This window comes from Dermacentor andersoni, chromosome 1 (assembly GCF_023375885.2).
Source record: "Dermacentor andersoni chromosome 1, qqDerAnde1_hic_scaffold, whole genome shotgun sequence".
In the NCBI taxonomy this organism is placed as follows: Eukaryota; Metazoa; Arthropoda; class Arachnida; order Ixodida; family Ixodidae; genus Dermacentor; species Dermacentor andersoni.
The window spans coordinates 318,525,774-318,549,668 of record NC_092814.1 but is presented as its reverse complement, the minus strand read 5'-3'; the positions used below and the strand labels follow the sequence as shown (position 1 = coordinate 318,549,668).

Genomic DNA, 23,895 nt, shown 5'->3' with positions numbered 1-23,895 from the left:
AGGGCAGAAACTCAACCGAAGGCTCCGAAAAAAGATCGCGGAGCTCAACAAAACTATAGAAGATCACTGCCAAACCTTGAACAGACAACAGTGGGATGAGGTCTGCAATTCCGTGGATGGCCAGATGAGAGTTGGAGCTAAATGGAACCTACTCAAGCATCTGCTCGATGATACCAATACCAAGTCAAACCAAAGACAAGTGATAGCGAAGGTTCTGCACCAGGCATCGCAATCAGATACATTGCAGACCGTACTCGACAGACTAGCTCACAAGTATCTGCCACTGGGCAACTCGAGTGACGAAGACTATCCCCCCTACAAAGGCTCATCTTGCCCCGAGCTAGATAACCCCTTCAAGGCATGCGAAGTAAGGGAAGCTCTCCAGAATCTAAATGGCAGGTCTGCCCCTGGTCCTGATGGCATCCCCAACCGTGCCCTCAGAAACCTGGACGACTGCTCTATAGAATGGTTGACAGAGGAGATTAATGGAATATGGGAACGAGGGGTTGTCCCGGAGTCCTGGAAAATGGCCTCGGTCATCCTAATTCCAAAGCCTGGAAGGCCCCCGAGTCTCTCAAACCTCAGACCCATTTCCCTCACGTCCTGCGTGGGGAATGTAGCGGAACATGTCATACACAATCGAATTTCTAGGCACATCGAGAAACAAGGATTGTTTCCGTACAACATGATCGGCTTCCGTCCGGCCCTGTCAACGCAAGACGTCATGAAACTCATCAAATGTCAAATCATTGACAACACCACAAGAGATATAAGAGGCATCCTAGGCTTTGACCTGGAGAAAGCCTTTGACAATGTATCCCATGCTCACATTCTGAACTCCATCTCAGAGCTCAATTTGGGAGACGCCTTCCACAGATACATAAGCTCGTTCCTCCGGGATCGCAAGGCCACGCTCAAAATCGGTGACCTCAAGTCCGACAATTTCAGTTTGGGCCCCAGAGGCACACCACAAGGAGCGGTAGTCTCACCACTGCTTTTTAACATCGCCATGAAGAAATTATCGGAAAGGCTCTCCAACATGGAAGGGATCAATCATACCCTCTACGCTGATGACATCACAATCTGGTGCACCGGAGGAAGCGAAGGAACTGTTGAATTCGGCTTACAGGAGGCTGTAGATCAAACAGAGATGTACCTGGAAAATACGGGGCTTAGATGCTCCCCGAGCAAGTCTGAGCTCCTCCTCTACAGGCCAGTGAGGAGACGTCCCAAACCTAGAGGCTGGAAACCGTTGTCTGAAATAAACATCAAACTCCACACTAAAAGCGGCTGTACCATCCCCAGAGTAGACACCATTCGGGTCCTTGGCATGTTCATCGAATCCAATGGCAGTAATAATACTACGCTCAACAAGCTCACAGCCAAGACTGAGAACATGATGAGACTCATCAACAGAGTCTCGAATAGGCGTGGAGGCTTAAAGGAAGACAACCTCCTCCGGTTGTTCCACGCCTTCCTCATGAGTCATATAGTTTATGTGGCAGCCATGCACAACTGGTATAACTCCGAGAAGAAACGATTAAACACGCTCATCAGAAAAAGTATAAAAAAAGTACTAGGCATTCCGTTACGGGCGAGCACGGACCTCCTTTTGCAATTAGGAGTGCACAACACATTGGACGAGATAATCGAGGCCCAGGAGTCAGCCCAACTGGCCCGTCTATCCTCTACCCCGGCTGGAAAGAAGATCCTGGCAGTTCTTGGGATCAACCCTATCCTCATGAAAGAGCGGAAATATGAAATTTCAGAAAATCAAAGGAACAACATACGAGTTGCACCGTTTCCCCGTAATGTTCATCCTCAACACAACGTAGGCAGACGCAGAGCAAGAGCCCTCGCCCTCCTCAAGCGTACCAAAGACGACCCCTACTCGGCATGTTTTGTCGACGCAGCCCAATATGGACAGTCGTCTAACTTCGCCATTGCCCTCGTTGATCACAACGGACGGATAGTGAATGCGGCTTCCCTGAAGTGCTCAACACCAACCAGAGCAGAGCAGGTCGCAGTTGCTATAGCACTCCTAGACAACAGCAGATCACAAATCTTCACTGATTCGAGGTCGGTGGTCAGGGCTTTCGCTTCAGGATCCATCGCTGAGGAGGCTCACAAGATTCTCAAGAACAAGATAATCTCTCCGCACACCATCACGTGGTTTCCGGCTCACCTCGACCCCCAGCTTGACTCGTTTCCCAATCTTAATGACATTGCCCACTCCCAAGCGCGCGCACTAACCCACCGCGCGGGAGCAAGATTGAGCTCAGACTCCGGTGTTCTCGAGTTTCGGGACACTCTCACTACTTTCAGCGAAATTACTACGCACTATCACCTGGCTAGGAGGACTTATCCTTCCCCTCACTGCAAACTGGCTAGACCTCTGGCGTCCACTTTACGCATGCTTCAGACGCAGTGCTATCCAAACCTGGCCCTTTTCCACACAATCACTCCAGAGGCTTTCAGCTCTACTTGCCCCGACTGTGGGGCTGTTAGCAATTTGGCACACATGCTCTGGCGATGCCCCTCGTTACAGGGACCCAATCGCATCACGGAACAAGAATGGAGCTCTGCCATCCGGAGCTCAGAGTATGCACGTCAAACTTGGGCGGTCCAGAGAGCCCACGATGCGGCGGTTAGGCTCGGCCTACCCGTCCCCACGTGGGAGCGGCCCGCAGCTCTGCCCTAGGGCAAAGCTTCTCAGGACCTTGTTATTAAAGTTCTTTGTCTGTCTGTCTGTTCAGTCATGGACGAATTTATTCGAACCAATGAAAGAAAGTACAAAATATAAAAAAGTATCCGAATGTAATACATCTCCTGTACAATGTAATAGGCATATCGAATGCGACACGCTTTCTTCGCGCTCTTGGCACTTTCTTCTACCACCGTTTCCAGAACTTCGGTTTTGTGTTCAATTTTGGCATTCTTTGTCAAAGGGGCAATATCCTTAAATTCACCCTTTCATACCCTGCTGTTAGGACTCAGTGCGGTGTCGGAAAAGGTGCCGTGTCGGAAAAAAATTCTCTGAATACAACTTTGTTTTATTTTTTTTTCGCTAGTTATTCTTACGCCATTCACACGGTAGCAAGATTCACCCGATCGTATGCACAGGAGCAGCATTTGCGCACGCATTAGAAATCGTTCTTTTTCCGTGTTCTATATTATTATACTAAGTTTTCCAAACATTTTTTGTCACCTGCGTACACACTGGAACGAGGATGCTGGAAATTGGAAGACGCATGGTGTAACTAACACTAAGTGATAGCCTGGAACATTCGTCGATAACTACCGTACAACAAACTGATATGATCTCGATAGCATGGGGCTTGAACTCAACTGCGGAGTCAATGTCTACCCAAAATAACCGAGCCTCGGATGGAGGAAGAGAAATTGTTGGCGCTATTTAAAGCGTAGACGAAGAAACTGCTCTGTTTATGGAAAGATCGTCGTGGGCGCCTATGGCATTCTTTTTCTCTTTCTCTGGGATTTTTTTTTTTATAGCGACGCGAACTATATGGACACTCGAGGCGCATTATTTTGGTCGGCGTCCCCGTTGACGTTGTCGCGATGTTCCGTATGCAGTCTAAGGGCGACAACACCGTAGCCGCGCGTCGTGTGCTGTATGTGTGAGTGAAAGCGCGCGACGAAAGCCGACGGTGCCTTCTCAACAACGCTCGCGCGAAGGCAGAAAGCGGGGAGCAAACGCGCTGTCTTTCGTCGCACGAAAGGCCATGAGGGGATGGGAGGGAGGGAGGGGGGTGGGCGGCGTTGTGCTCTGACAGCACGAGCGCATTTCGCGACAGCGCGCAAGGGCACAACTGACGATCGCGGCTCAATCTCGCGCGCCATTTATGGAGGAAAGTTGGGAGGCAAGCGAGGGAGGGAGGGCATGTGCTACATACCCTCAGGTGAATAACAGCTAGAAACAATGCAAAGCGGCCAGCGAACGGCTAACATCAATGTAAACACAGTTTTGTGTGTTTGTGAATCCGCGCACGGCGTGCTTAAGTCCTTTTCTTTTTGGTTCATTCGAAGCTGCATAATAGTTCCTCAAACGCGTCTTTTCTTGACATAAGTGCAGAAGCATAGAATATGTCTTGGTACTATATGCATATCTTTTCGCGCTAGCAAGGACAATGAACTTCAGAGATCACGTTATCTCTATTTACCAATTTCACACTCGGTATGTAACGGGGGAAGCGAAGTGTGGAAGCACGTTGTTATTGGATGAAATTAGTCAGCTGGTCTTGTGCCAAGTACATGAAGGAGTCATAAAAAGAATACAAAGACAACAGCAAAGTGAGGAAAACGAGTAGACCTGAACGAAAAATAAACCGCTGTGATCGCCTTAGTTGTGGTGACAGCCCTGTAGCAAACATCTTTCGGAATTCCTCGTACCCCCCGGTAGAAATGCGCACTGAACTTGCCCTAATCCTTCATAATGATGATAACAAGCAACGTGTCATTGCCTTTCAGAATAAAGCGAACGAGTGGTTTTTCAACGAGAACCTGTAACTGGAGAGGAACAACAGGAATACTGAAAACGAAGTTACTCAAAGAATCACAAAAAAAAACTAGGAACCCAAAATGTTTTCGAATTCCCAGCTCTCCCAAAAAAACGCAAGTAAATTTAGTATTCGATAAGTTAGATCACTCTGCCAGAAGTACTAGAAAGCATGAAATACCTAGGACCTTACCCTTTCGTATTTTGCCACCGAAATCCACGGACCATTTCGTTTTCTTCGTCTACAGATTACACATAGGCATATCGGTGAGAAGTTCAATTGAGAATAGATTTCTATGAAGACCATCGAAAGCAGTGCTTAAACAACTAAACCCCCATAATCACATTAAATATATTTTTAAGTCATCATTTGAATAATTCAAGCCATTTGGTGGCCAATAGCTTCGACGTAGCCAAACTCTTCGCCCCCGCTATTTGTAATTAAACGACGAGGATGAAAAGAACGTTACAAAGCGCTGCTGTTTCTATTCCTTAACACTTATATAGTCTTGACATGATCTTATTTTATTTTAGATGTATCAGCCACTTATTGACAAATCCCCCGTGGTGGGCATGTGCGATGTTAATGAAAGGATCATCATCTTGGTCATCATTGATTGAACTGCGCCACGTCCGGGAACAGCGCTGTCGCGGACGTCATTCCTAAGCCCGCACTCGATCACGGGTGCCGCTTACGTTGTCAACTTGATCACGCCTCACTTCCACCGCGACTGAGAAGCTGTATGGATCCGAGACTTTCTGTTCGTGCCTTGGCTGAAGGGCCACTTGGGCCAGCAGCCACTCGCCTTTACCAGCGTGGACGCTGCCGCTCGGCAGCAGATCGCTGTTCAGCAGAACGCGAACGGGAGCCACAACTGCTGCAAGGTGTGCGCGTTGCTAGAAGGCTATACAAACGTGGGGAGTAACATCGCCTCCCGTATTGACTACCATTTGCATGTAGTGACGTTGTCATCTGAAACAGGAGACCTGAGTGTCGTCGTATGTGAGCGCTGGCCCACGGCTGTGGGGTTTGGCAGCTTCTTGTTCTCCATCACACCGGCACGTCACTTGCCTAAGCAACTGAACTCCAGCCTCGTTGGCACCATGGTGCAGGTGTCGGTACTGCACCCGCCTGCTCAAGAAGGAACACTTAAGATACTCAAGGAGGATGGTTAACGTACTTTGTCGCGCACAAGCGTAACCAGTGCACTTAGCGAAGCGTTAGTTTTGTTCGCTGCCGGAGTGGTTGGACTTATCAAAGCGACTCTCTTTGAAGGCGGCACTGCACGATGCCACTTGAGTTGGGAACTGCAGCCCATTCGCGGGCCTTGGCAACGAACTAGATGCGGGTTACGCGCCATGCAAGCGCTGCTGGTCTGCTGGCGGCGCACAAGCCTTCACAAAACGCTGTACATATCTTTATGGAATATACGTTTGTGTTTGAGACTGTATGTTCTGCTTGTTTGTATATGTGATCACTGTGTACATCGTAATTATCATCCTGCACCTGGAGAAGCATGCCAAATGATAGGCCAGACTATTATCTCCTCCCTGTGGTTAATATTTGTACATCTCCCTTTCTCTAATAATTCGTACGAATTCAAGTAAATATTTGCTCAATAACTAAGTAAGCAAGGCGTCCTTCACCCACTGGAAACATGGAGATCACATTCGATGAGATCCGTTTACATTTGCAGCAAAGACGCTCGTGTCCTCAGATTTAGCTGCACGTTAAAAAACTTCGAGACATGAAAATTAATCTCAACTCACCCACTGCGGTGTGCTTCATAATAACAACGCCGTATAAGCATGTGAAACCCAAGAATTCTTGTTGCGAATTTTATCCACAAGAAGGTTTGGAGTATAAGGTGATGTGAACCCATGTTCGCACTTGTGATGTCAACTCGCGAAAGCAAAAGAACAACGTCAATCAGCAACTGATTTCATACTGAACACTGACAACAGCGTGCCTGATGACTGGCAGTGGCAGTCATGACCGATGTTCTTTTTGCAGCACACACACTACCAACGTAAACAGCATATTCACAAATGAATGACCGAGTGCTTGGATGTTTTTATTGGACACTTGGACGTGCTTGCCTGACAGCTGAATGTATTTTCAATTCTTAAATTTCTGTAGCGATTTGGTTGTCTATAATCCTTGCACGCACGTAATATAAATAAAGGCAGTCGTGCCCGAGCGGTGAAGGTGATGGACTAAAAAATAATTTGGGGCTCCCGCCGACGTTCAAATCCGGTTGACTGCGTGATTTTTACCTTCCACCCTGCGTTCTATCTTGAGCAGTTTTGAAGGTGATGCGGGTCTTGTCCATTTAGTTGTACTTTTCACTTTAAATATCACTCATGAAATGCCGCAGTTTAGGCGAAGCATCGCTTGCGATATAAAAACAATAATCCCACGAATGAAGGTTCCTAGTTTAATAGACACTATAAACTACATCAATCATTTTCTAACTTACCAAACAGTCATGGTGGGACGCCCATAGGGACAAAGATAAGCCGACGATAGTGATGCTCCTAAACACGCCAGCGTATTCGCAGCACACACTGCCACAACGCCGGCGTGATAAGGTGCGCCGGTAGTGGCGAGACAACGCTTCCTGCGTCCTCTGGCTTCACCCCGTCTCGGAAACCTGGACTACGCGACCTCCAACGCTAGAACAATTTCGCCTCGCCCTTAACTTTGGAATTCCCCGCTGAAATCACTTGTAACGTGCAGCGCGCAGGACGCCTATTCGCTAAACAGAGAAGAAGCCCGCGCGGACTGGTCTCCAGCCCCTTTGCGCGGTGTCAGGAGACTTCAGAATATGGCGCGCAGGAAGACGGTGAACATCAAGACAGCATCCTTCTCACCTCACTTAGAACTGAGGTGAAACAGCACGAAAAAGACGAGGACACAAGGAAACAAATACCACAGACAAGCGCTGCCCCTCACCTCACATTCGCGAACTTGCCCTCGCACCCGCAGTCATGCCTTCGCCGCATATCTCGCCCCACCCGCACTGTGACCGCTCATTCTTGTCGAACATGGACTTTATACAGAACATCAAGGTGGAGTTGAAATGCGACAGGAGTGTCCATATATAATCCCGATCGCAACTATAAAAAGAATTGACTCTCCATTCCGGCTTTGCGAAAGTGGAAATCCAGCTAAGCTGTTAGAAACCACCACCAATGCATGTGCTGAGGAGGGTATGGAATGCTTTATTGCTCAGTTCTTCCTGCGGCGCCTATTCAGCCACAGGGCCAATAGGAGTAGCGGCAGCAGGCCTCCGCAGGTTGTATTGCCATTTCTTTTCCCTTTGAAGCTCCGCGTATTCACGTTGCTTATCGGGAGTGCTAACTGTCCGTTGCCTACCCAAATCGGTTGTGCGACAACAATGAAATAAGTTGCAAGGCCTTTTCTTTTTGTGTATATGGAAGGATAGTGACGTCACACCCCGCGTCGCAAGCTACCGTCGCGGCGGCAGCTTCGCAAGAGTACGCTTTAACGGGAAACGAATGCGGGGAGCGCTACGTCTTTTGCATTGTAAGTAGGAGCGCCTCATCATCAATTACGTGGTTTGGATGCTTCTTTTGTGCTTGTTCTTTTTCGAAACGAATGGTGTGTTGTATGTCGTATGCGTGATATTAAAGCTTGTATCCACTTCTCGCTTCAATCGCTGAAGGTTTCTTTAGAGCGCAGCTCTAAGGTGCCTGTTGCTGCGTTGAGTGTCGGCGTGCTGGGCGTAACTGCAGCAGGGGGATGAAAGACGGCGATAGCGCATAGAGCGCGAGGAGGAAAGCAGAGAGAGAGATTCTTGGTTTGGGAAGGAAAAACATGGGGTAAAGTGTAGCGCAGTAACTGTCTCTCAGATGAGGACACCTCAACCGCGCTGCACAGGTGGGAAGGGGAATAGATAGAAGGGTGAAAGAGGGGCGGCGGCGGCGGCTAGAACGCCGTGCGCGAGCAAGTCGGTGGCCTTCGCTTATGAGGCGCGGTGACGCGCCTAGTCGTGACGGAGCAATGCTTCCTGCGCGGCGAGAGCCGCGTCACACATTTGACGAACGTTGCCGTTGATGGCTGGGCACTGGACGAGCAGGGCCCGCAGTGCAGCAGCGAGAGCGGCTATTAGCGCGTCTCTGGGGTCGCTGTTCGCAGCGGTTGGAGGGCCGCATGACGGCTCAGCTGCGGCTGTCTGGTTGTTGCGGCCGCGCAGGGCGTCACTGTACGATCGGCCCTGCGGGGAGCGAGCAGACGTAGACGGAGCGGCCGTACGCGGCTCGGTCGGTGCGGCTCCGGCTAACTCAAGCGTTTTTTTACGCGAAAGGGGCCGCTGAGACGAAGACAGCAACACGGCCGCCTTTCTCTCGCGCTGCCACTCGGGACAGCTCGGTTCCGTTGAGGGGTGACGGCCACCACAATTAACGCAGCGTGGTTTCTCGGCGGGGCACTCTCCTGTGGCGTGCGACTCACCGCAGGGAAGACAGCGGGCGTCGCGGAAGCAAGTGGCGCCGGCGTGGCCGAAAACGCCGCAGCGGTCACACTGAAGTGGTCGGGGCAGACGGGCACGAACGGCGCGGAGCTGTTTGAAGAGCCGCACGTTCGTGGGTACGACGCTCCCGACAAAGGTAACAGTGCAGAGGACGAGGTGCAGCCGAGCCTTGAAGCGGAAAGAGGGGGATGAGAGTATGGCGAAAGCGTGAGAAGAAAATCGTAGTGCCGCACACGACGGGCTCTGCTGAGACGACCGCCACGTTATCGCGCCAGAGTAGCGCGCCGTTGACTGTTCACCGATCACGTCATCGAGAAGGCATACGTCGAGCGCGTCCACAGATACTATATATGGAAGCAAAGCGCTGCATGAGCGGAGGTCCGTCTGTGGCGACTGCTGTGACTCGCACCCACGCGTCACCCACGCGCTGCCTCGTGATCTCCCGATTAGCGTGGCAGTCTCGCCACACTTTGATCCGTTTGCAATGTGCCGCACGATACATATTGACCGCGACAGCCACGCTACCCACAGCGTTATCTTGCTAATATAATCGCTGTACCTATATAATTATAATAGAGAAGTGGTTCTTGGGGGGAAGGAGGAAAGGCTAGCACTATCTTCTGCAACCCATGCGGGAGCACGCCTCAGCACAAGCAGGGTGGGGGAGATAGGATTAAAAGAGAGAGAGAGGGTAGGAGGGAGAAAGGTAGAGGGTCGTTCCAGCAGCACCATGCAGAGGGCCGTGGGTTCGACCGGAGGAGCAGGCTAGAGGTAGACCGTATAGGAGGTGGTGGGATGGCCGTTAGGCTATCCGTCTTTGTAGAAATTTCATGTAGTCTCGCCGAGAGCCCCGGCGAGTCGTGGTAGTCGACGACACTTAGGAAGGCTGGTAGCTGATTACGACAGGGGAAGAGAATATCTTCGTGTCGTGAACATGGGAGCCCCAGGCGGTGGAATTCCTGCAGAAGTCGGCCGCGGTGCTACAGGTGAGCAGGGCAGGCCAGCAGGAGGTGCTCCAGAGTCTCTGGTTCACCACAGGAGGCACAGGCTGGCGAGGTGGCTTGCCCAAGGCGGTGCCGGCGGGCTGCCGTCCACTAGCAGCCCACTCGCAGTCGGAGCAGCGACGAGGCATCCCTTCTAGGGAGGCCGTGCTGTGGAAGAGGCCGTGGACGCCGGCCCAGGGATACCCGTTTGTCCGGGTGGCAGGCGATGACGTGCCGGCGCAGCCTGTGTCTCGAGAAGTCTGCGGCCGTTACAGCAGGGCTGACGGGGACGCTTGTGTGGTGGGCACTTTTTGCAAGTGACCGCCTCTTCATTGCCTGGGATCCCCACGTGTGCCGGATCCCCACAATGCAGGGATAGTGAGCATCCTGCGTCCTGATGGGCCGTCAGTCTTGAATAGAGCAGCGTAACCCCAAGGCTATCCCTGTCAGGGTTCTGCAGGCAGAGCATCGCCGCCTTGTAGTCGCACAAGATGGCTGCCGGGGTCGCTGGGAGCTCCTCTGCCAGTAGGTCAACAGCAAGGTGGAGTCCTGCTAGCTCTGCGGCGGTAGATAATTATAATACAAAATACTCACAAGCATACTTCATTCATCTATAGAGCTGCGCTCAAATTTCGCATTAGGGAGTATGGTAATCATCGGTGAAATTTTTTTTTCTCGTGAAGACAGTGTCGCCAAAAATCCCGGAAAACTAGAGGCTAATGTCTTCGGCGTACGAAAAAAAATATATCAGCTGCCGCTTTTTCTCGCACCCTAGCCAAGATAGCGCATCGCCCAAGATAGCGAACGCCGATAGCTCGGGGTGCGAAATGAAGAGAGTGTGTTGAGGAGTGTGCGGTCTTCAGTCCACGACTACCGCGGCACCGCCTTTTCCCGCGCCCGCCACACAAGCTCACTTTGGTCACGTGAGTGAGTAAGTGAAGAAGCATTTATTGCAGGTCCGGCGACGACGCGAACTCGTCGCGCACCCGGCTAGTCCCACGTCGGGACCGACGGGTCTAGCTCACCGGCCCGGTCGCGGGCACGCCGGACTGCCAGGATTTGCTTTTCTAGAGCGGGGCTACGCAGAAGCGAGTCCCACTCCTCCTTGATGAACTTGGGGTATGTCGACCCGCATTCCCAAAGCATGTGCGCTAGAGTGGAGGTCTGCCCGCAGGAGGGGCAGGCGTCGTCGCGATACACGTCCGGGTAAGCCTCGTGGAGAACGGACAGACACAGATATGTGCTGGTCTGCAGAAACCTAAGCGAAACGGCTTGCGCCCTATTCAACTTAGGGTGAGGGGGCGGAAAGACCCTTCTAGACATGTAGAAGAATTTAATAATCTCGTTGTGAGTAGCGGGAGCGTCCCTGTGGCCGTAGGGTGGAGTGGAGTCGGTGCTTCTTGCTGCAGAGGAAGCGCGGTCGGTAAGGTCACGCGCAGCCTCGTGAGCAGACTCATTGAGGTTCGGGGGAGCACCCTCGACCGACCCTACGTGAGCGGGAAACCAGTGGATTGAATGATGCGTGAGAGAATATTGACTCGAGCTTCTAAGAAGACGGGCAGGTTGCTTGGGTGCCACTATACGAGTATGGAGTTTGTGATGAGGGAAGAAAGCGGGTGAGGGGGCCGAGTGAATGTGTGCGTAAGAAATGCACGGTTGTGTGAATAAATGATTGGGTAAGTGTCATAATGTGGACATTTGTAGGAGTGCAGTGTGGGAGGCATTGTGGGAAAGAGGATTACATAGGAAAGGGGTTTGTAAATGTCGCCAAGGGACGATCTCTTCTTCAATAAATTTATTAATTTATTAAATTACTGGGTTTTACATGGCAGACCCACTTTCTGCTCATGAGGCTGGCCATAGTGGGGGATTCCAGAAATTTCGACCACCTGAGGTTCTTTAGCGTGCACCTAAATCTAAGTACACGGGTGTTTTCGCATTTCGACTCCATCTAAATGCGGCCGCCTTGGCCGTGATTCGATATCGCGACCTTGTGCTTAGCACCCCAACACTATAGCCACTAAGCAACCACGGCGGCTCGGTCTTCTCTTGCGTGACAGATCCTGAACGCGGGAATAAATACTTCCAACGTGAGGTCTAGGATACGCCACCTAAGAAGCGAAATCACGCATTACAGGCTAAAAAGACTGCTCAACGAAGTTGTTCTTTTTTTTCTCCAGAGGGGAAAGAGAGTTCCTGTTTTATAATCGCTGATAATAACGTTGCAAAGAAAAAAGCCTTGACTACGACGCATGTTGCGCCGCTGACGGTTCTTTGATGGACGATGGATGGATGGATGGATGGATGGATGGATGGATGGATGGATGGATGGATGGATGGATGGATGGATGGATGGATGGATGGATGTGGATGGATGCTATGAGCGCCCACTTTGGAACCGAGCGGTGTCTTGCGCCACCAAGCTCTTGCTATTAAACTGCCTAGTATCCTAACCAAGTTAAAAAAGAAAGATTAATAAGAAGAAAAACCTCTATGCACTTCCACAAGCACATTTTCTGATCCCCTATTGCGAACTTTGCTTTTGTACGTCTCCGTTTTTTGTCGTTTCCCTACTTGTCTTCCACCAATCTTCCAATCGCCTCTTACTAATCTTTATTGTGGACACGTTTACTTTTATCCTGCTCTCGCTGAACCCAAGGGCTTCAAGGAGGTCAGTGGTGCCTAAATTGACCTCTGGGCAAACTTATTCACATTCTAATAAAACAAGCCCGATCATTTCCCTAGCTTTACCGCAGCCAAGCACATGCTTATTCTTTCTTCTTATATCGCGCTTTATAGGTGTGTGTTCTAAGGCATCCAGATCTCGCCGCGAAAAGTAATGACCTTCCCTTTGAGTCATCAGAAATTGTTTCATTTGGTATTTGACATTTGGCACCCAGCACGCCCCCTGACTCCGTCACCTTTCCCCATGGGCACATGAAAACGCTGCTGGAAATTGTTTTAATAGCTTCAGTGCAACATTAAGCGGTGGGATGGGCTGAATTTTGCTGACTTAAACTACGATGGTAAATAAATGACAAGGTAGAATGTAACCGGTTTATTGCACAAAACACGTTCGCTGGCAGCGCTATAGAAAAAAATAAAGGCATTTGACGCTGCAGTTTCAATATTGGCGAGATCCAAGCTGCAGAATGGCAGGATGCATGAGCTGGGGGGCAGAAAATGACCAAAAGGTATAAATGCTGGGCATAAAAGAAATCGTGCCGTGCCTCCCTTTCACTACGCCACAATTCTCTTTATTTTGGACACTTGAAGAAATTTGCTTGAGGTAGAAAAATATTCCATACCAAAATATCCCATGCTGCTTATATGACCCGATGCTCAAAGCTTCGCACGTGTTTTTTTGCCGTCGATTTTCTGCTACATGGTTTTATCCCAAGCTGTCTTATGGAAGAGATACTTGACGTTCTTAAGTTTGTGAAAAAATCTGCAATACTGAAAATTTTCACCTGTTGCACAAATGTCCCGTAGGCGATACCAATGCGAACAAAAGGCAGCAATGACAATGACAAGCAATGGCTTCGATGATAAAAGATAGTTCATACTACGAAAAGTGCAGTGACGTCTTTGTTTATCAGTAACTGATGCTGAACTCTTCGTTAAGCTACTGTGAGGGCGTTGGTTTCGTTCCCTTCGATGTAGTGAATTTGTGATATTTTACAGGACGAACAAAATGACAAGTTCCCTTGACGTGACAAACTTTCCAATTGCTTTATCGCCACTTCAACCAATCCGATCACACAGATTACAGTCTATACGGCTGCATTGCCGAACTTCGTTTCTGTGAATACGAATATAACGATATGGACCGCCGCGCACGCTGGTCTTGCCGGAAACGAAGCGGTTCACGCCTGCGCCCGATGATTTACGGTCCGGGCGCAGGCATTAGATGAGCCAGACTGCGCGGTATCGCCTTCCAGCTTTTCACGACATCTGTAGCTGCTACCGCCTAGAACGTTTAATCTTCCCGCAGCTAATAGACAAATCCTCGCGCAGGTGCGAGGTGCTGTGGCGACAGCGCCACTGACACCTTGCCCTCTCCTTCACCTCATCGACTCGTCTCCCTACCGCTCATCCAGCTGTAAATTTTGCTCGACAACCCAAGCCAATTTTAATCCCATCATGTGGGGATACCCGAAGAACCCCCCCACCCTTGTTCCTCCGTAAATTAATAGGCAGCGAAGAGGAGGGGGAGGCTGCCTTGCGATGCCCCGGGCGCGATATCTTGGGCTCTTTGAGAAGGTTGCGAGGGACTATCATGCGTAGCAGCCTCCCCTTTCGATCCCTCTGCCCCTTTCCTTCAAAAAAGAAAAAAAAAATAGTTTTCATCTCCCCCCTCCCACCACCGCCACGACGACGTCAATGCAGTATAAGCTTCACTTACGCGAGAGCAATAAGCGCAAGTGGAAGACATTTGTAGGTGGATTAAGAGCTCTCCTTATCGAAATGACGAGCATACCCAAAAGTGTGTGCTTGAAACTGGCAAGTTTTTATGTTCCCTTGCATGTCATGAATTACAACTGAAAGAATTCACGGATGCATGCTCCGAGCTACGCACAGGGTTTCGTAAAGTGAAGAAACGGTGTCGGAGCTCACCTGCTGGCACAGTTTAACACAAGTTAAAAGAAATTGTGCACACCGCACGCACTGTGGGAGTGGATGTGAGCGAAGCTCTCCGTGCTGGATGCTGCGATTGACGATCATTAGGGGTAATCTTTACGGTTAAGCTTAATTTCGTCGATGTTTACTCTAACACGAGATGGGTGAGTAGATAGTAAACGTTACCTTGCGGGCACCACTGCGGTTTGTCTGCGTAGTACACAGAACATGCATGGAGAGGTGTTTGTTTGAGGCGTTTTTTGCGCCATTGTTCGTGACCTCTGAGAATGTTAGCCTTGTCATTGCTTCACACGGAAAATAGCATCGTGGCAGAAATGTTAAATTGTATTTGAATTATGGGGCTGTACGTGATAAAACTATAATCGGATTATGAGGCAAGCCTCAGTGGCAAACTCTGAAGTAATTCTGACCCCCTAGTGTCTTTAATGTGCCCTGAAATCTGAGTGCGCGAACGTATGTGTATATCACTCCCGTGGAAATGCGGCTGCCCTGGTTGGGATGGAATGCGCGATCTTGCGCAATGCCATAGGCGTATAGCTGCAGAGGCGGGCACAGAAGTGTTGATTTCACGCGCGACCCTTTCCGTAGTTTCACCCCGAATCCACAGTACCTTATTATGGCTTTGCGTCAGTAGGCCGTGCATCATTTGTCCGCTTGACATATTTGCATGGTGTTTAGTTTTCAGAAATAGAAGAAACCGTATTGGACCTTGAACCTCAACTTACCAGTTTGCCCGTAACTGCTGTCGTGTGTAGTGGTCGCGCTTCCTCGCCTTTACACTTCGCCTTTTTCCTCTCCCGCCCTCCCCCTTCCAGTTATATATATATGGGTACAGCATGCGAAGAGTGGCAACGCAGTCATTCACTCGCTTCACGACTGCATCGGTTCTAACAATACCACCTGGAAGAAGTTAACGTCGAAGCACTGCCTGGTGTCTGCGGCCCTACGTCATCGAATACAAGATGTGGACGTGCTCGGCAAGGTGCGCTGCAGTGACCATAGGATGGTAAATTAGCCTAGACCTGAGGAGGGAACGGAAGAAACTGCTACATAAGAAGCCGATCAATGAGTTAGCGGTAAGAGGGAAAATAGAGGAATTCCGGATCGAGCTACAGGTCAGGTATTCGACTTTAACTCAGGAAGAGGACTTAGTGTTGAATATATCAACCATAATCTTATGGACATCATTAAGGAATGTGCAATAGAAGTCGGCGGTAACTCCTTTAGACAGGATGCCAGTAAGATATCGCAGGAGGCGAAATATCTTATCAAGAAACGCCAATGTATGAAAACCTCTAACCCTACAGCTAGAATAGAACTGGCAGAACTTTCCAAGTTAATCAACAAGCGTAAGACAGTTGACATAAGGAAGTATAATATGGATAGAATTGAACATGCTCTCAGGAACGGAGGAAGCCTAAAAGCATTGAAGAAGAAACTAGGAATAGGCAAGAATCAGATGTATGTGTTAAGAGACAAAACCGGCAATATCATTACCAATATGCATGAGATAGTTCAAGTGGCTGAGGAGTTCTATAGAGATTTATACACTACCAGTGGCACCCACGACGATAATGGAAGAGAGAATAGTCTAGAGGAACTTGAACTTCCACAAGTAACGCCGGAAGAAGTAAAGAAAGCCTTGGGAGCTATGCAAAGGGGGAAGGAAGATGGGGAGGGTCAGGTAACCGCAAATTTGTTGAAGGATGGTGGGCAGATTATTCTAGAAAACCTGGCCCCCTGTGTACACAATGCCTCATGACTTTGAGCGTACCGGAATCTTGGAGGAACGCTAACATAATCCTAATCCGTAAATAAGGGGACTTAAGACTTGAACAATTACAGACCGATCAGCTTACTGTCCATTGCCTACTAAATATTTGCTGAGGTAATCGCAAATAGAATCAGGAACACCTTAGACTTCTCTCAACCAAAGGACCAGGCATGATTCCGTAAAGGCGACTGAACAATAGACCATGTTGACACTATCAATCAGGTGATAGAGAAATGTGCGGAACATAACCAATCCTTATATATAGCTTTCATTGATTACGAGAAAGCGTTTGATTCAGTCGAAACCTCAGTAGTCATGGAGGCATTACAGAATCATCGTGTAGACGAACCGTATCTAAAAATACTGAAAGATATCTATAGCGGCTCCACAGCCACTGTAGTTCTCCATAAAGAAAGCAAAAAAATCCCAATAACGAAAGGCGTCAGGCAGGGAGATACTATCTCTCCAATGCTATTCACAGCGTGTTTACAGGAGGTATTCAGAGACCTGGATTGGGAAGAATTGGGGATAATAGTTAATGGAGAATACCTTAGTAACCTGCGGTTCGCTGATGATATTGCCTTGCTTAGTAACTCAAGGGACCAATTGCAATGCATGCCCACTGACATGGAGAGGCAAAGCAGAAGGGTGGATCTAAAAATTATTCTGCAGAAAACTAAAGTAATGTTTAATAGTCTCGGGAAGAGAACAGCAGTTGACAATAGGTAGCGAGGTTCTGGAAGTGATAAGGGAATAAATCTACTTAGGACAGCTGGTGACGCCGATCCGGATCATGAGACTGAAATAATAAGAATAAGAATGGGCTGGAGTGCGTTTGGCAAGCATTCTAAGATCATGAACAGCAGGTTGCCATTATCTCTCAAGAGAAAAGTGTGTAACAGCTGTGTCTTACCAGTACTCACCTACGGAGCAGAAATCTGGAGGCTTAGGAAGAGGGTTCTACTCAAATTGAGGACGACGCAACGAGCTATGAAAAGAAGAATGATGGGTGTAACGTTAAGGGATAAGAGCGAATTGGGTGAGGGAACAAACGCGAGTTAATGACATCTTAGTTGAAATCAAGAAAAAAAAATGGGCATGGGCAGGATATGGTAATGTGGAGGGAAGATAAACGATGGTCATTAAGGGTTACGGAATGAATTCCAAGGAAAGGGAAGCGTAGCAGGGGGCGGCAGAAAGTTAGGTGGGCGGATGAGATTAAGAAGTTTGCAGGGACAACATGGCCACAATTAGTACATGACCGGGGTAGTTGGAGAAGAATGGGAAAGGCCTTTGCCCTGCAGTGGGCGTTACCAGGCTGCTGCTGATGATGATGACGGTGATGTTGTTGTTGTTGTTGATGATGATGATGATGATCAGAGTTAAGAGGAAGCTTTAGGTGGGGCCCAACTCCGATGCTGCCTATTCAAATACATGTAAAACGCAAAAAACTTTTGTGAGATAACTACCGGACCGATTTTATTGAAATATGTTGCATTTGCGAGAGAAAGTTGGTCTAGTGACTGTTGGAAGCAGAATTTTGTTTTAAAGCCTGAATTTTGTTAAATACACGCGCGAAGTTTATTAGCTCTGCACCAAGAACAGATATTGCGGCTCTGTAAACGGCATCCATTAGATCATTCAAAGCGGACAAATTTGTTATGTCAATTTATATTTTACAGGTATTTGTTCCGTTGTTTACAAGGGTTCTGCAAAAGCTGCACTTCAATATTACTGAATTTCGTTAAGGTCGTGTGTAACCTACCAATTTTGTGCGCTTTAGATGTACTATCGGATGGAATTCAAGGAATTGTGTTAGGTTTATGTTTATGGAATTGAGTTAGAGTTGTTAACCTGACAGTTTTGTTTTCCGAAAATTTTGAATTGATGCCAATCTTTAATAAAAAGATTGACGACCTTAATAAAAAATTCTAAATAAACAGTCACTAGATTTTAAGTTTTTTTTATATGCAACAAAACTCGCGAAATTTGGTGCCGTGGTTGCCGAGAAAAACGAGTTCTCCCTTTACATGTATTTAGAAACGAGCATCAGAGCTAAAGCTTCCTCTTAAAGGAAAACGTAAGCAGGGGTGAAACTCATAATAATAATAATAATAATAATAATAATAATAATAATAATAATAATAATAATAATAATAATAATAATAATAATAATAATGATAGTAATAATATAATAGTAATAATAATAATAATAATAATAATCATAATCCGAGTAATCTTATCCCGTGCGAACGTACAGTCCGCAAGTCCCTCTTAAGTGTGAGAGATAGGAACACATTTCTCTGTATGCATCAGAGTATGTGTTCGTATTTTGCAGCTAACCCCAAGCAATCCTTAAAAAAAGGAAGGCTGAATCCTGGCACCTTTAGAAGGACTAGTTTCGAGCAACGTGGCGGGCAATTCCAGCGAGGCCTGTGCTTCCGCGTTTTAGATTACATTGCGGGATATTACAGCCGTGCACATGAACCCAACCACTTGTCTGTTCTGGCCACCATGTAACGAAGAAGGCTTGTCGAGATCACCTCATAGCTTTTGAACGGAATAGCTATGAAAAAAAAAGGGAGAATGACGATCAGAAATAGAGTGGAGGGCTCATGCAATTTCGCCCATTACCATCACTCAAGGAATCAACATAGAAACATATTTCGATCGCAAAATACTGTATTCTAAACACGCATAACAATACTACTTTCACATAAATACACTGAAAAAAATATAAAATGTTACGAAAGAAATGTGCACCCACTCCCGGCAAGCGGCGCCACAGTTCCGTTGCACTATCGTCGCGGGATAGCGACACGGCGACTAGCTCGCAGCGGTTGCCGAGGACGTCCTCGCCAAACCCTGCGCAAGGTGGCCATCTGGTGAACGCAGTGCAGCCAGCAGTGCGTTGACATACGTCTGGTGTGGCCATCGTGCCAGCGATCCGAGTCCACTTTGAAGTCGCTGGTCACGTGGTCAGGAGAGAACGCACGGTCAGCGACTCAGCTTGGATAAGAGCAGCTGAGGAGGCTGTAAGGCCGCCTGCAGAGCTTGGGGCTGTTGTGCCGCTGCAGCTGCGACGAGGTGCAGCCGAGCAGACGGCAGCGACCCGTGCGGCGATGGAGGAGACGACGGGCGACTCCTGTCGGGATTGTCGCACTGCCGTCTACTCCGTTCGGGCCGAACCTGATGGAAGAAGGAAAACGATGTCGATTCTTTGTGACTCAGCCACGAGGAGAGTCAATGTCCTCTTAGCAAACGAAAAATTTAAAAAATTGTTACAGCAAGTGTACGTATACTCTATCCAGGAAAAGAACATTTTGATGGTTTGAGCTCGTGTGAAGCTACTAATGATGTGTTCTGCGCAATTAACCGAATATACTTCAAAGTAGCTATGATACTTTTCAGAACATTTCTCTTTTACACATCTAGGAAAGAAGGTTTGTCTATATGAAGGTCTGCCAAAGGAATCGTTATCTGCTGACGAATCTTTCGAGAGCGTGCCCGTAGAAGAAGAGACAGGGCTTGTAATGCACAACAGCAGCGTACGAAAACACGGATGAGGTCGTATACTATTCGAAATACTTCAACCACTCCCTCCCCTAACCGTAAACGGTGAAATAAAACGCTATGTGTAATGCTTTCTGCGATATATATAGCGTATTTGCAATGGAAGAAAAATAGGCGTTGTAGAGCTTTGCGGACATGGAAACTCAGTTGTCGGAAGCACGCAAGGTGGTGGAAGGCTCATGAAAGAGAAAAGTGTCATCGACCTGAAATTTCGAATTTTTTCAGAATTAACAAAATTGGTGGCTGAATAAAATTTCGCTTTCTGAAATCTAGTATTCACTGTTCCTTTTAAGTTCAACTGTTGTATGACGCTTTAAATGAGACCCTTTAGCATTTTTCTGAAACAAAACTTCTCAGCTTATGAAAAATTCATCCTGGTCCGGAAAGATCGACCTCGTGACCAACGCCTTTCATTAGCGGTCTTTCTAACGTCTGACTTAAAGAGTAAGTCAGCAGATGAAAGCAGGAAGGTGAATTAATCGACATTTATAAGCGCGTTGACAGAGAACATCGAAAATCAGTTCTCCTGAAGCGCGCAAGGTGGAGGAAGGTTCATGAAACGGAAAATTCTCATCCACCCGAAACCACGTGTTTCGATTTGTCGATTGATTAGTCTTCAGGCTGCGTGCACTTAAGCTGGACCCCTCGTTATCTCAGATGGTTGAAAGACCACACCGAAAAGGCGTTGGTACTGATTTTATCCGCGAACCTGGACGAATTGTTCTTAATTGCGAAGCTTTCTTTTATACGCAGCTCATCTGGACACGTCACAGCTAGCGCCCCAAACGGCCGCTGGGCGAAGCTTGCGCGTTTTCTTTAGAACGAGCGGGTTTTTCATGAATACCTGAAGGTACAGGGCGAATATTGCAAAAGGCAGGTGACAGAGACGTTCTATAAAACAAGCCGAACGAGAGAAAGGCAGCGATTAGGCTGTATGAAGCTGGAATTTCGTTCCCACAGGCGTTAAAGATCCAGCTTTGGAAGCCTATGGAAATGACGAAACATTTGGCTCGATTTTTGAGGCAAAAACAGTCACTAATAAAACTAGGGCACCTGTCGATATAGTGGGTAAATCATCATCATCATCACCAACATAATTATCATCATCATCAGCATCATCATCAGCCTTTTTATGCCCACTGCAGGACGAATGCCTCTCCCTGCGATCTCCAATTACCCCTGTCCTGCGCCAAGCGATTCCAATTAGCGCCCGCGAATTTCCTAATTTCATCGCTCGACCTAGTCTTCTGTCGTCCTCCACTGCGTTTGTCTTTTCTTAGTACCTATTCTGTAACCCTAATGGTACAACGGTTATCTAAACTTCGCATTACATGACCTGCCCAGCTCCATTCCTTACTCTTGATGTCAATTAGAATATCGTAAATACCCGTTTGCTCTCCGATCCAAACCGCTCTCTTTCTGTCTCTTGACGTTATGCCTAGCAATCTTCGTTCCATCGCTCTTTGCGCGGTCCTCAACTTGTCCTCAAGTTTCTTTGTCAGCTTGGGAATCTCTGCCCCATAAGTCAGCACTGGTAAAATGCACTGTTTGTACACCTTCCTTGTCAATGTACTACAAGTTCTATGTAGACCGAAAAGACCTTTTGATTGATGGCTGGCTCAACTCTCCGCCCTCAGCGTAGCGCTGTTCTCGAAAGCGATATTGGAAACTTAGTCGTACAATCTCCCATGGCACCTTGATAATCCAAAGCTTGTCATTGTTGCATCGTCGGAAGCAGAGGCCCAGCGGTTTAATCGCACGCTCCTACCGCTGCATGTGAATCGGGTAGCGCTTCAGTTACAGGGTATTTATTTTTTTCGGCCAGACACGACTTTGTTCTACAGTCTCCCACCAGAGGACGGAAACAAAAACTCAAACCTTAGTTTCGATTATTTTTTTTACAGTGTTTCTGTCGAAATATTGTTATAAAATATTGCTTTGAAAAAGACGTAGCAATCTGTTTCACATTTAATAAATATTCGCGTTCATAGTAAGAGGGTATTCCTTCGACAACATACCTGGGTACATACATGCGTCTTTAGACAAAGAAAAGCTACTTTGCCATTTCATGCGCGCAATGCACCTAAAACGCAGAATTTGGCCCCGCCACTGAGAGCAAGCAACATACGTTGCTCGAACGCCGCTTATACAGGCCTCTATAATTGCTTCAGAGAAGTGAAATAGCAAACGGGGGCCCAATAAAGTAAATCTATTCCAATGTGTTTTTATTGCAATCTCCTGACGTCATATTTACGTAACCGTCGACGCAAGCATAGTTCGGTGACCCGTGGGGTTGTTTAGAGAGGTCAATGGAAAGCTCTCGTAGTTATAGGAGGTCACATTGGTTTGCTTCTGGAGCGAATAGCATAGCCTACCATGACACATTTTTCTTGTCTAATTAGCGGACTAGAGCAGAGGAGTACATAGAAGAGGAGAGTGTTCGCCCTGAAAGTATAGAACCGGACGTCGTGGCAGAGCCAGCGTCGGCGATTGGTCCGCTTCGTTTTGCTTAGCTTTCGCTTTGTGGTAGAAGAATGTGGGGACATGCTATGGAAGGGTAAAAATGCCGCTTAAACGAACCCTAAGGATAACAAAGGTGGTCGAGCAATGTCGCGTACCCGTGAAAAAAAAGCATGCGGATCACAGGGTCGCCAACAAAACGTAATTTCTTCGTAATTAACACGCGTAAACGCAAACTAATGAGTGCATTAGAAAACTCGTAATGCCAAGTTTGGACTGCAGTCTTTAATTTCATTTTGCCTTCACACATACAGGAGGAAATGAGCTTTATCGGCAATCCCTCTTCCGTATAATTTTAGTCACGCGCATGGGTGCCGAAATGGCTCGAAAGCATCATCTGCCACTCAAGACATGGTATTATACACATGTAAATCCATTCTCCACTGCAGGTCCGAACATCCATTGCCGGAACGATCGGCGGGAAGCCATCATCTGTTCATTTCGGAACCGGTGAGTCTCCAGCTATTCCGAAAAAAAATGTAATTTTGTTACGTCACTTTGCAGTGGCGAATTTTTGTGGTTTTGTGACATTTCGGGATCAGCAGACTTAGTGGGCACAGTCCAAACACATTTGACTAATAACGGATGGCTGATGGTGAAATAGGCGCAGAATCCGAAATGGGTATTTTTCTTTTGTTCGGTCTAATCAATCATAATACGTCATATGGGTTGAAGAGTCTTCCTGACATATCACGTGACAGAGAATCGAAGTGGGGGTGGCCCGAAAAAATTTCGAGCAATCGTTGAACCTGATTGCAGAAATGGAATAAAATTATTTGGAATATTTTCGCGATATTGCACCCCCTGATCTTTGGGTAGGTCAGGACCAACTGAAGCGAAGACAAGCAAAATGTAAGAAATAACAAATTAGGTCTAGGCATTCCTTTCACAAAAGGATTCATCCGACTTCTCTGCCTCTTAGACGAACGATACATTATGTTACCTTAACGACTTACTAATTTGCCATTTCATTTGAAGAACAACCGCATCAAAACTTCGGACTATCAAAATAGCCTTGTTTAAAAAAGCGTGGTTAAGACCATTGTTCGTTCAAAATAGCATATTTGAAATACAATTAGGCCTGTTTGTATCAAGAAAAATAAGCCTTTTTCACAACGAAACCGACAAGAACGCCTCTCACTCGCTGAAATGGCGCAGACCTCAAATCACTGAGAACGCACTCGCTTGACTCTTTGGCAAAATCTCAGAGTTTAGGCATCACCCGGCCACAATTGAAATACAAAAAAAAAAGAAACGTGGAATTGACCAACTCATCTTTGCCATACACTGCTAATATAGCCTGGTGCTAGCCATTTAGAATCAAAGTAACCAAGTTGAAACTTCTTTGCGGCCGGGCTTTAAACGGGACATACAGTGTCATTTCGTTTTGAA

The 23,895-nt window shown here is 47.6% G+C and overlaps 1 protein-coding gene across 1 annotated transcript in view; it reads right to left on the bottom strand.

Annotated features, from left to right (window-relative positions):
- Positions 1-23,895, bottom strand: part of LOC129380907 (uncharacterized) — a 35,136-nt gene that overhangs the window by 5,706 nt on the left and 5,535 nt on the right. Inside the window, exons 3-5 of the mRNA XM_072289031.1 lie at positions 8,994-9,180; positions 8,576-8,757; positions 5,536-5,648 (exon numbers count right to left, since the gene is read on the bottom strand). Coding sequence (XP_072145132.1) covers positions 5,536-5,648; positions 8,576-8,757; positions 8,994-9,180 — 482 coding nt within the window. The remainder of the gene's footprint in view (positions 1-5,535; positions 5,649-8,575; positions 8,758-8,993; positions 9,181-23,895) is intronic.